Source organism: Physeter macrocephalus, chromosome 8 (genome assembly GCF_002837175.3).
Source record: "Physeter macrocephalus isolate SW-GA chromosome 8, ASM283717v5, whole genome shotgun sequence".
Classification (NCBI taxonomy): domain Eukaryota; kingdom Metazoa; phylum Chordata; class Mammalia; order Artiodactyla; family Physeteridae; genus Physeter; species Physeter macrocephalus.
Window position 1 is genome coordinate 20,656,697 of NC_041221.1, and position 11,683 is coordinate 20,668,379.

The window sequence follows — 11,683 nt, forward strand, 5'->3', positions numbered from 1 at the left end:
GATGCAATGTAAGTATCAGGGGATCTTGGGCGTCAAGAAGGCTCTCTGGCGCTGAAACTGGAAACCATAAAGAAAAACAAGACAGCTTTGTCTAAGGAAGTTTAACTTCTATACTCTAAAAATACCACCTATGGTAAACATAGCAAAGAGCCATTTACCCCAAATCTAAACCTCATTCCTCCCTACTCTTGATTCCTAACAGAACCTGGTTTTGTTCAGGGTGCATTTAGCCAGTTGTTTCTGGGGAGAAGGCTCACCCCAGTCCCTGGTCTGGGTACCAATGGGTCTACACCCACTACCCTCATCTGTGTCTTTGGCTGCTGCTTTGTTTTGACACAGTCATGCACTTAGCCAAAGAGACCTGTTGCAAAACCATCCCTCTCCTCACCCGCAAAGTTAGATTTCCCTCTCTCCTTTTGCTCAAAATGATGGCTGTTCATTCATTCATCACTCATTCATTTATTGATTCCATCTGTACATACACTGAATACTATCAACAAAGGCTTCAGTGTCTACATCCAAAACAATATTTATTTAAAGGCGTTTGAGAGCAGACTTGAGACAAAGACCTTCTCCATCAAAGGAGATCAATCCTTTAAAAGGAAAGCAGCCTGAAACATCAGTGAAAACCCCAGCATCTCTCTTGACTGTGGTCATTTGGGTCAGGGGCTGCTCAAAATTATTTAACAAGATCAAAATATAAAGAATGGAGAAAAAAAAAAAACAAGAGAAGCTCAGATACTGGGGCACTCCATGATATATGTTTAATATGATAAGAAAAAAAAGGAGAAGAGAGAGACATTTTCTATTATTTATTATATCCCTCAGGCAGCCAAATCAAAGCCCCAGCTTCCTTTAAAAAGAGCAGGTGCACTGGTAGCAAACTTTCTGACCCTCAGAAGTGGGTGTGGCTACTTGACTGCTGAACAAGTTTTTGCCTGTGGTCAGCACGGAAGCCTCGGGAATACCATGTTTTTCCACACTGGTGAAAAGACACAATTTCTCATATGTCAGATGACTCCCAGTTTTCAAGCAATAGAAACAAACAAAGAAAAACAAAACAAAACTTGGAGTCCCCTGCTGAGGTCAGATGAAGGTAGACATATTAACCAACTGGTCCACAAAGAGGATGAAATCAATCAACCGCACACATTGTCCTGCAGGAAAACTCAGGCTACTCGATTCTTCTCCTTAGGTCAGAATTTCAAAGCCACCTTTCCACATGCCTCGTCCTACCGCCTCCAAGTTCTCTTCTGAGGGCAAAGCCCCTCGCCCCCCACCCCCCTCACTACATCCCCTTCCTTCTGGACACTGTCCTGGGGTCACCACCAAGAGCTTTAGCCCATCCTGGTTTTACCCAAACTCCTGTTTTCAACCTTGGCAACGTGAATATCTGTGGCGTGACACAAGGACAAATTGTTAAGAAGAGTGTATATTTAGCAGACAATTTTTTAAAGCCATAAATAATTAAAATAAATACATTCTCACAAATTATGCATATGTGTGTGTTCTCTTAAGCATAATAATTATTACTCACTTATCTTTATGTTATTAACATGTCCAGATATTCTAAATACACATATTAGGTTATTTCATTTATCAAAAAGTTGGTATTTATGGCATTCAGCTAACATCTACTGTTTCGCTTGCCTCTTTCCTGGAACTGCATCCCTTTCTTTTGGCAAACTGACCCCCACCTCCATGTGGTTCTACTGGAGATGATTAATCAGAGAGACAGAAAACAGCATGCCAGTTAGGTGAGGGCTCTGGAGGCAGACCCCATGAGGTTGCTACTATTATTCTTATGAAAACGATGAGGATATTGAAACCTAGAGAGGTTATAAAACTCTCCGAAGGTCAGACAGTGTTTTACTCTATTTGTAAGAAACTAATACAGGCCCTGCTTCTCCCAGTTTCCAACTATCAAGGTCTATTCAAACCATACCTCTCCATGTTCAACCAGAGAGGGGGGAAAAAAGCCTTACTTTTTTGAACTGCTGAATTATTTTCCTAGGGCTGCCTTAATAAATTATCACAAAACTGGTGTCTTTAAACAGCAGATCTTTATTTTCTCACGGTCTGGAGACCACAAGTCAGAATCCCCATGGAGACTCCAGAGGAAAATCTACTCCATGTCTCTTCCAGCTTCTGGTGGCTCCGGACACATCTGGGCTTGAGGATGCATCACTCCAAAGCTGCCTCTTCCTCTCATTTCTTCTTCTCTGTGTGTCCTCTCTTGTTACCTTCAGGCCACCATCAATGGACTTAGGGCCCATCCTAAATTCAGGATGATCTCATCTCAAGATCCTTAACTTATTTACATCTGCAAAGACCTAATTTCCAGCAAGGTCCTGTTCTGAGGCTCCATGAATTCTGGGGGGACACTATTCATCTCACTACATATGCTTACAGCTGAAAGACAGATTTCACTTCCACGCTGTTCGCCCCATCACACCGAACTCAATTACAGGGACATGGCCCTTCCTTGAAATCACAGCACTTCTTTGGGAGCCCTTCTTTGACCCACTTTGTTTCACATTCACTCCCACACTTGTCTAACGTGATCAGACAGTGCACAATGGCTGGCAGTCCCTCAGAGGGACTGCCGGACCTTCTTCAGCTCTGTAGACCTCTGTGGGCCCCTCCAATTACATAGTTTGTTGAATCCCATATGGCTTTGTGCATCTCATTGTAATATACAGAATTTTCCTGGGGTTCATAATCAAACTATAGGTGCTGAAAGCAGTGGAGAATGAAAAGAGTATATGGGGGGGGAGTCTATCTATCTATCTATCTATCTACATATTTATCCATCCATCCATCCATCCATCCATCCATCCATCCATCCAGAGTCTATCTATCTATCTATCTATCTACATATTTATCCATCCATCCATCCATCCATCCATCCATCCATCCATCTATACAACATACATTTACATATCTATTTATGTATCTAAGCTATCTATTGCTTATCTTTCTGCTCAAGAAATGGATGCATTATTTTGTAAGAAGAACATATAAGCTTTGTGCAATTTCAGTTTATAACAGTGCCTGGAACACAAGTGTTGCTTAGTAAATATTGTTGAATGAATAAGCTTGATATCTCAGATTTGTGAATTTTATAAACCTTTCTTTCTCATCTACTCTCTCTGAACCACAAAAAAGGTAAGATCTATTAAAATTCAGATTAAAAAATATCCTAGATATGGATATTTATTTGGAAGAACTCCTTTGAAAGTAGATTGGCTTTAGATGACATTATTTAATTTCACAGGAACGAGACTGAAGAGGAGCACATAAACCTATTCTGTTTATTTTATTTTTGATATTCAGTTGAGAATGAAGTGGGGCTCTGATTAACAAAAAGCAATCAAAATCCATGAGTCAGAGATAGAGCTAAAAATAATACATTTTTTAAAAAGCTACTAACTAGTAGGAGACCTGAAAAATATGTGGAGATTTCATGATCATAATTGCCAGTCTTTCAAAGGAGGATTCCTACTCTTGGAGGAAATACTGACTCTATTTATTGTGAGTTTTGTGGATTTTGTGATACTCCAGTCTCTTCCTAAAAAAACAGACAGCATCACCCGGTGAAGGGGTGAAGTCATCTGACAAACTATCTATGACCTAGCATTTCCTTCTCGTAAGGACTTCTTCCCTCATCTACACTTTTCCCAGAACCTGGGGCTTTACACAATCTAAGAGGGACAGCCCTGCTGCCACCAGCCCATCAAGAAGAGACCCGCCTACTCTACACAGTGAACTGGTTTTCCCCCCATGTCTTCTCAGGGCTCCTCATGCATTCCTGGCAGATCTACACCCCGATTCCGTCTTCTCACCTGAGTCTTTTCCTGTCCCTCTGGGTTCTTGTCTCTGCTGTTTCCTTCACAGCAGACAACACCACCTGCCCTTACATGTACATGTGTCCACCTGTATCGCCCACTCAAATCTAAATGGCTGTCTCCAGAGCCTAGAGCAGGCTTGGCACATGAGAGGAGCACAGTGAACACCTGTTGTGGGGCAGGTGGTCGTGGGCAGGAGGGAGGGGTCTGGGTGAGGTGAGCAGGTGGCTGAGGTTTGTGGCAGGGCCCAGGTGATTTCAAGTCTTGAAGACCATCGTGATGAGTTTGGATTTTATCCTGAAGGTGATGAGAAGGCATCGGAGATCTTGAGCAGGGGAGTAAGTAGGATGATTATGTTTAAAAAGATCACTTTGGATGTGGTAAAAAGACATCACAGGAAGAATGGGTGGAAGCAGGCAGACAAGTTGGGAGGGTGCCATGGTAACCAGGTGAAAGATGCCAATGAGTCATGTGGTAGGAGACATGGGTGGGAGAGCAAGACAGGTTCTGGTTTGTGTATATTTCAAAGCCAAGGCTGGAAAACCTTGCCAATGGGTTGAATGAAGGTGGAGTATGAGAAAAAAAGAACCAAGGAGAACTCCATGGTCTGGGGCCTGAGGTTTTGGCCACCAGTGGATGGACCATCTACTGAGCAGGGAAGATGGAGAGAAGAACTGGTTTGGAATGGGAGGTAATGGGAGCCTTCTCAATCATGTCACATCAATACATGTCTCAGGGCTTCCCTGGCGGCGCAGTGGTTGAGAGCGGAGCCTGTGCTCCGCAACGGGAGAGGCCACGACACTGAGAGGCCCACGTACCGCAAAAAAAAAAAAAAAAAAAAAAAAAAAGACATGTCTCAGACGTGCCCATGGAGATGGAAAGTAGACAGTCACATTTGGACAACTGGAGTTCAGGAGAGGATGGGGTTTTGGGGAATAACTCGGGAAGTCACCAGTACATAATGGTATTAAAGCAAAGATGTTGGATAAGAACACCTAAGGAGAGAATAGGGACGGGAGAGGCTGCAGCAGTGAGAGGCCCGCGTACCGCAAAAAAAAAAAAAAAAAAAAAACATGTCTCAGACGTGCACATGGAGATGGAAAGTAGACAGTCACATTTGGACAACTGGAGTTCAGGGGAGGATGGGGTTGGGGAATTACTCGGGAAGTCACCAGCACATAATTGTATTAAAGCAAAGATGTTGGATAAGAACACCTAAGGATGAGAATAGGTGGAGAAAGCTACGGGGTCCAAGGAGTGAGCCATGGGGCTGAAAAGAGGAGGAGAAGCAGGTACAGGAGACTGAAAGAAAGCAAAGTGTGAGAGGGTCAGATCCTTGCTATGAACAGCGCAGTAAGTCAGACAAAGACAAGTACTGTATGGTATGTCTTATACGTGCAATCTAAAAAATAGAACTAACTATAACAACAACAAAAAAAACAGAATCGCAGATATAGAGAACAAACTAGTGGTTACCAGTGAGGAGAGGGAAGGAGGAGGGGCAAGACAGGGGTAGAAAAATTCTATGTATGAAATAAATAAGCTACAAGGATGTATTGTACAACACAGGGAAAATACCCAGTATTCTGTAGTAACTATAAATGGAATACAACCTTCAAAAATCGTGAATCACTACATTGTACACCTGTAAATTATGTAATATTGTATATCAACTGTACTTCAGTTTAAAAAAAATGAAAAAGAAAACCCTCATAAGAGAAAATTAAGGCTTTTGCTGCAATGGGAAGCAAAGAGGTACAGAGGAGAAGAGCGTGCAGAATCTCAGGAGGTTTTCTTTTCTCTTTTGTTTTACTTTAGATAAGATAGAGCACAGCCTAGTTTTCAGCTTGAGAATAAGCCAGAACAGGAGGAGATATTCATGAGGAGGAGACAAATGATACAAGCGCAAAACTTCAGCATTAGAACTCGAGCAAGCGGAATCACAATGAAGATGAAATGGGTACTTAAGTCCACAGGCTATTGGGGCACTAAGACAGAGAGACCTGTTTTAAGAAGAAAAGCGCTGGTGACAGAGGAGAACAATAAACTGGTAACACTATGAAAACATACTGCACCTAGGTGTCTACAGTTTTTCTCGGGAACAAATTGAGTGTCTGTCTAGAAAGCATCTGTCCTACGTAATTCTTCTAAGGTACAAAGCAAAGCCCCTGCTCCTCTGTCTAAACAGCTCACATCATTACCTGTGAATGGGCATCTGCTAGTTTCCGAACACGTGACTCACGTAACGAGAAGTGGCCGTAGGATCTGCGCACACGGGCGGACGGCTCTACGTCCTCTCTCTGCTCTGCCGTCCAGTAAAGCTCCTGGTGAGGGTTGCAGGATGACTACCAACTGTCGTACGAACTACGTTTCTAATCAGTGGTTCACGGATTTTATGTTTCAGGAAGATCTTTGTCCCGTGGCAGAGAAATGTAATTACGATCTGTCTTATAATGGGTTTCCTTAAATCTTTATTTCTCCTGGAACTCACATTCTTCTGTTTCTGGCTAAAGAAGATACATTCTCAGAAAACCTGGATTTGAAAATGGTTCATCCGCTCCGTAGCTCCATGCCCTGAAATGAGCCATCCCTCTCTCTTAGCTCTGTTTGTTTCTCTATAAATAGGTGCAATAGCACCTGCTTCCTAAAGCTGTCCTTTAGATTAAGTGAGACAAAGCATATGAAAACACCTGATGGAGTGCAAAAAATACATATAGGAGCTTCTTAAAAGAGGAAAATATTCGTTTCTTAAAGGAGCTATCAACGCTGGAACGTGGGGCGGGTCATGCCTTGTTCTTACTACTCACTCCACAATTGTTTCCAGGATCATCCACACCACAGTTCATTTTTGAAAGCAGTCCTTTCTCTTGCACACGTCTTATAACCTCACAATACCTAGACTCTGACAACCTTAACACCTTTCCTATCATACATTTCATTTTAGAGTGTTTTGCATCTGAATGACATTTACGTTCCCCAAAAAATTAGCTGGAAAGTTGAATTCCTTTGTTTTGGGTTTTCCATTACACAAGTTATTTAGTATCAGGCTTTAGGTCTTAAAACCCTAAAAAAAAAAAAAAAAAAAAAAAAAAGTGCCAAGAAGGAATAGGAATTGTAGCCAGTGATATTTGTTTTGGTTTGGTGACATTTACCTCTTCACCCAGAAGGGATCCTAAGCCCATGGGGTAGCTCAGCGACCTATGCCGGCAGGATGTGGGACCAGCAGTCTGCGCCTGTGGCTAGAGCCTGGGAAACGTGTGTGGGAAGCAGCACGGAAAACCCTGATCACTGAATTGAATTCCCAATTTTTCCATTGGCTCTATTCTGTCCTGTTCCAACATGGCACATTGGAAACTGGGACATTTGAGGAGGATTTCTTTACCCAGGGATTATTTACAAAGGTTTGGTGTAGGAGAACCACAAGGCAGGGCTCAGTAAACGAGGGCTTGTAGCAGAAGAGCTGTTGCCAAGCCGAGGCCTGAAAAGAGAAAGGGAGGGAGCAGGGACCAGACTGCAGGTAGGGAATCTTGAAGACTGGTCAGCTTGAGAGAAGCCAGGTAAAAGGGCTTCCCAGAGAGGACACCAGGAGGATGCCTTTGTCTCCTGTCAAAGCTCCCTATTGGGCAAAGTCCAGTGGAAGCCAAGGGCAGAGAGGGAGGAACGGCGAGTGGGGAGGATACAGAGGAGCAAATGGACCCAGCACACTCCCTGGGAGAAGCTAACACTCTGAGCCTCACCTCCTCAGCCATGAAATAAGAATGATGGTAGTGCCTCCTTTATAGGGTTAAAATCCAACTGGATTTTTTTTTTCCTATTTCATTTATTTATTTATTTATTTATTTATTTTTACAGTAGGTCTTTGTTGGTTATCTATTTTTTTCAAACTGTATTTTTTTTAAAAAAAAAAACCTTTAAACACAGACCCTAGTGCACACACACACACACACACACACAAATTAAATGATGATGGTGTCATCATCTACCTCCTCAAAGAAAGAAAACAATGCCATTGATACAATATTTCAGGACAAGATTTGAGAAGTGGGGTGATGAAACAGGGAAACAGAAACTAATCACGTAAGTTGCTGCCCTGCGGTGACTCAACTTTTCTGCTTCTTCTGCCTCTAGACTTCTTAAAGGAAGCAACAGCAAGATGAATCCTCAAGGAAAATGTAGAGGTAGAGGTTGGCAGGCCGAGGAAGTGGTGTGTTACAGGCCCGGAGCAGGAGAATCCATAGGGGTATCTGGTTGCAGAAGGCAAGGGAGGCTGATGAAACGTGAGGCTAGTAAGAAAGACAGGTGAGGTTGGGAGGTGCCCTGGACAGAGTGCTGGGATCTGACATTTCATCATGTAGGTAACAGAGATCCATTTCATTATTTTAAGCAGGATTATGACTTGAGAATTTTTATCTTTAAAAAATTAATCAATGATATTAGGAATGAAATAGGGGATATCGCTATCTATCCTTCAGCCATTAAAAAAAATAACAAGGGAAAACAATAGACAATCTTATGCTCATTAATTCAACAACTTAGAAGAAATGGACCAGGTCCTCAAAACCACAATTTACTCAAATTCATTCAAGATGAAATAGATAAGCTAAAATGCCCTATAATCATTGAATATATTTCAACTTCCACCAAATTCTAGGGCCTCATCCTCTCCTGAAGTCACCTGGTGAAGGGGGAAAGTGAGCAGGTGGGGAAAGGCACACCCACATTGAATGGCTTTGAGCCTGATATTTCACATCTCACCTCGTCTCACACCCCACTGATAAGAATGAGTTATGTGGTCCACTTAGACATAAGACCTGGAAAATATAATCTAGTTGTGGATCTAGAAAGAGAACACAGATGCTGGTGAGTGCACAGGGAGAGCTGTAAGGGGGGTCTCCTCCCAATGTTTGAGAGCTGATTAATACCACTAATCATGACCAACAACCTCCTCATCATCATCATTTTCTGACATTTATTGAGCATCAATATGTACGGGACCTGTTCTAAACCTATCAAGGTCTATTAATTCATTTCAACCTCACAGTTGCCCTAAGAAGCAGACACCTTTTTAATTTCAGTTTCCAAATGAGGAAACATAGACCCAGAGAGACTGAGACATCTGCTAGGAATTACATGGCCAGAAAGTGGTGAAGCTGGAGTATGAAGCCAGCCGACATTCCTACGATGTCGTCCCACAAAAGGATCTTTGATTCTTCCAAGGGTTGCCTCTGAAACTCTCAAAAATATACATTTAACTAAATTTCCTGTTCATTGGATACAATCAGGAAATAACACCTGCGTTAACTTAAGGAGGTGGAAGTGGAAAAAATGGGAAGTATTAATAAACAGGAAGTTTACAAAAAAACACATAGAAATATCACAGAAAAGAACACAGAATCAAAAGCTGTTATATTAAAATATTATTTAGATAGACGACTAGCAAAACTGATTCAGTGAAAAAAGTAAAAGATGCAAAAACTAAGCATGGAACTAAAAGGGAACATAATCACAGATAAGATAGAGATTTTAAATAATAATAACATAAGAATATTATCAATAATTATGCAGTAATAAACTTGAAAACCTAGTTATGCATAAAATTTTGAAAACTTAGTTGAAATACATTCCTAGAAATATACAAATGCCAACTTGTCAGAAGAATAGATCATTTGTATAAATCCACATATGTTAAATAAATTGACACTCCTTATTTAAATAAAAACACAGCACAACAAAACAAAATATGGTTAGCTTGCTTTGTAGGTGTATTTTACCAAACTGTCAAGGAACAGTTAATTCCTTCTTTAAATAAGTTGTTTCAAAAAATGCAAACCTTAAAACATGCAGTTTTAGGAGACTACTGTTCATTTTAGGAGACTACTATAATATTCATTCCCAAAATAGACCAATATAAGTAATATAATTCATACTTATGAATATAGATATAGATATGAAGATCCCTAAATAAAATAGTGGCTAACCAAATCCAACAGTATATTAATGAAAATAAAACATCATTAGCAGGGAGAACTGATGCTATGAATGCAAAGATGATTCACTATTTTAAAACCTACTAATTTATAACATCAGCAGACTAAAAGAGAAAAACGTGTATGTGTATCCCAATTCATGCAAAAAATAATTTTAACTAGGGGCTGAAATTTATTAAATAAAAATATCTAATAAAAAAACAAGAATAGAGGGAAAGGACCTACAGCATCCCCTTTAAGATCAGGAAAGGATCTCACTCTCACCTCTACAGCTGAACATACTTCCTCATAAGGAAGAAAAATAAATGATAGGTGTAAGCATGGGAAAAGAAGAGATATAATTGCCATTACTTCAAGAAGCCATGATCATCTACCCAGAGAAGCCAACATAATTGACAATTGATTAGAACTATTAAGAACTATTAAGAACTATTAAGAACTATTAAGAAACTATTAAGAAACAGTTAACAAGGACCTAGAAGAAATAAAGAGGAAGCAAGCAACGATGAGCAACACAATAAATGAAATGAAAAATACTCTAGATGGGCTCAGTAGCAGAATAACTGAGGCAGAAGGACGGATAAGTGACCTGGAAGATAAAATAGTGGAAATAACTACTGCAGAGCAGAAAAAAGAAAAAAGAATGAAAAGAACTGAGGACAGTCTCAGAGACCTCTGGGACAACATTAAACGCACCAACATTCGAATTATAGGGGTCCCAGAAGAAGAAGAGAAAAAGAAAGGGACTGAGAAAATATTTGAAGAGATTATAGTTGAAAACTTCCCTAATATAGGAAAGAAAATAGTCAATCAAGTCCAGGAAGCACAGAGAGTCCCATACAGGATAAACCCAAGGAGAAACACGCCAAGACACATAATAATCAAACTGTCAAAAATTAAATACAAAGAAAACATATTAAAAGCAGCAAGGGAAAAACAACAAATAACACACAAAGGAATCCCCATAAGGTTAACATCGGATCTTTCAGCAGAAACTCTCCAAGCCAGAAGGGAGTGGCAGGACATATTTAAAGTGATGAAGGAAAAAAACCTACAACCAAGATTACTCTACCCAGCAAGGATCTCATTCAGATTTGATGGAGAAATTAAAACCTTTACAGACAAGCAAAAGCTGAGAGAGTTCAGCACCACCAAACCAGCTTTACAACAAATGCTAAAGGAACTTCTCTAGGCAAGAAACACAAGAGAAGGAAAAGACCTACAAGAACAACCCGAAACAATTCAGTAAATGGTAATAGAACCATACATATCGATAATTACCTTAAATGTAAATGGATTAAATGCTCCCACCAAAAGACACAGACTGGCTGAATGGAAACAAAAACAAGACCCATATATATGCTGTCTACAAGAGACCCACTTCAGACCTAGGGACACATACAGACTGAAAGTGAGGGGATGGAAAAAGATATTCCATGCAAATGGAAATCAGAAGAAAGCTGGAGTAGCAATTCTCATATCAGACAAAATAGACTTTAAAGTAAAAACTATAACAAGAGACAAAGAAGGACACTATATAATGATCAAGGGATCGATCCATGAAGAAGATATAACAATTGTAAATATTTATGCACCCAACATAGGAGCACCTCAATACATAAGGCAAATACTAACAGCCATAAAAGGGGAAATCGACAGTAACACAATCATAGTAGGGGACTTTAACACCCCACTTTCACCAATGGACAGATCATCCAAAATGAAAATAAATAAGGAAACACAAGCTTTAAATGATACATTACACAAGATGGACTTAATTGATATTTATAGGACATTCCATCCAAAAACAACAGAATACACATTCTTCTCAAGTGCTCATGGAACACT

At 40.4% G+C, this 11,683-nt stretch overlaps 1 protein-coding gene across 1 annotated transcript in view; it reads right to left on the reverse strand.

Moving 5' to 3' along the window:
• Positions 1–7,966: 7,966 nt before the first annotated feature.
• Positions 7,967–11,683, reverse strand: part of MED10 (mediator complex subunit 10) — a 140,000-nt gene continuing 136,283 nt past the window's right edge. Inside the window, exon 4 of the mRNA XM_055086505.1 lies at positions 7,967–8,092. Within this exon, the coding sequence (XP_054942480.1) occupies positions 7,982–8,092 (111 nt within the window). The 3' untranslated portion in view covers positions 7,967–7,981. The remainder of the gene's footprint in view (positions 8,093–11,683) is intronic.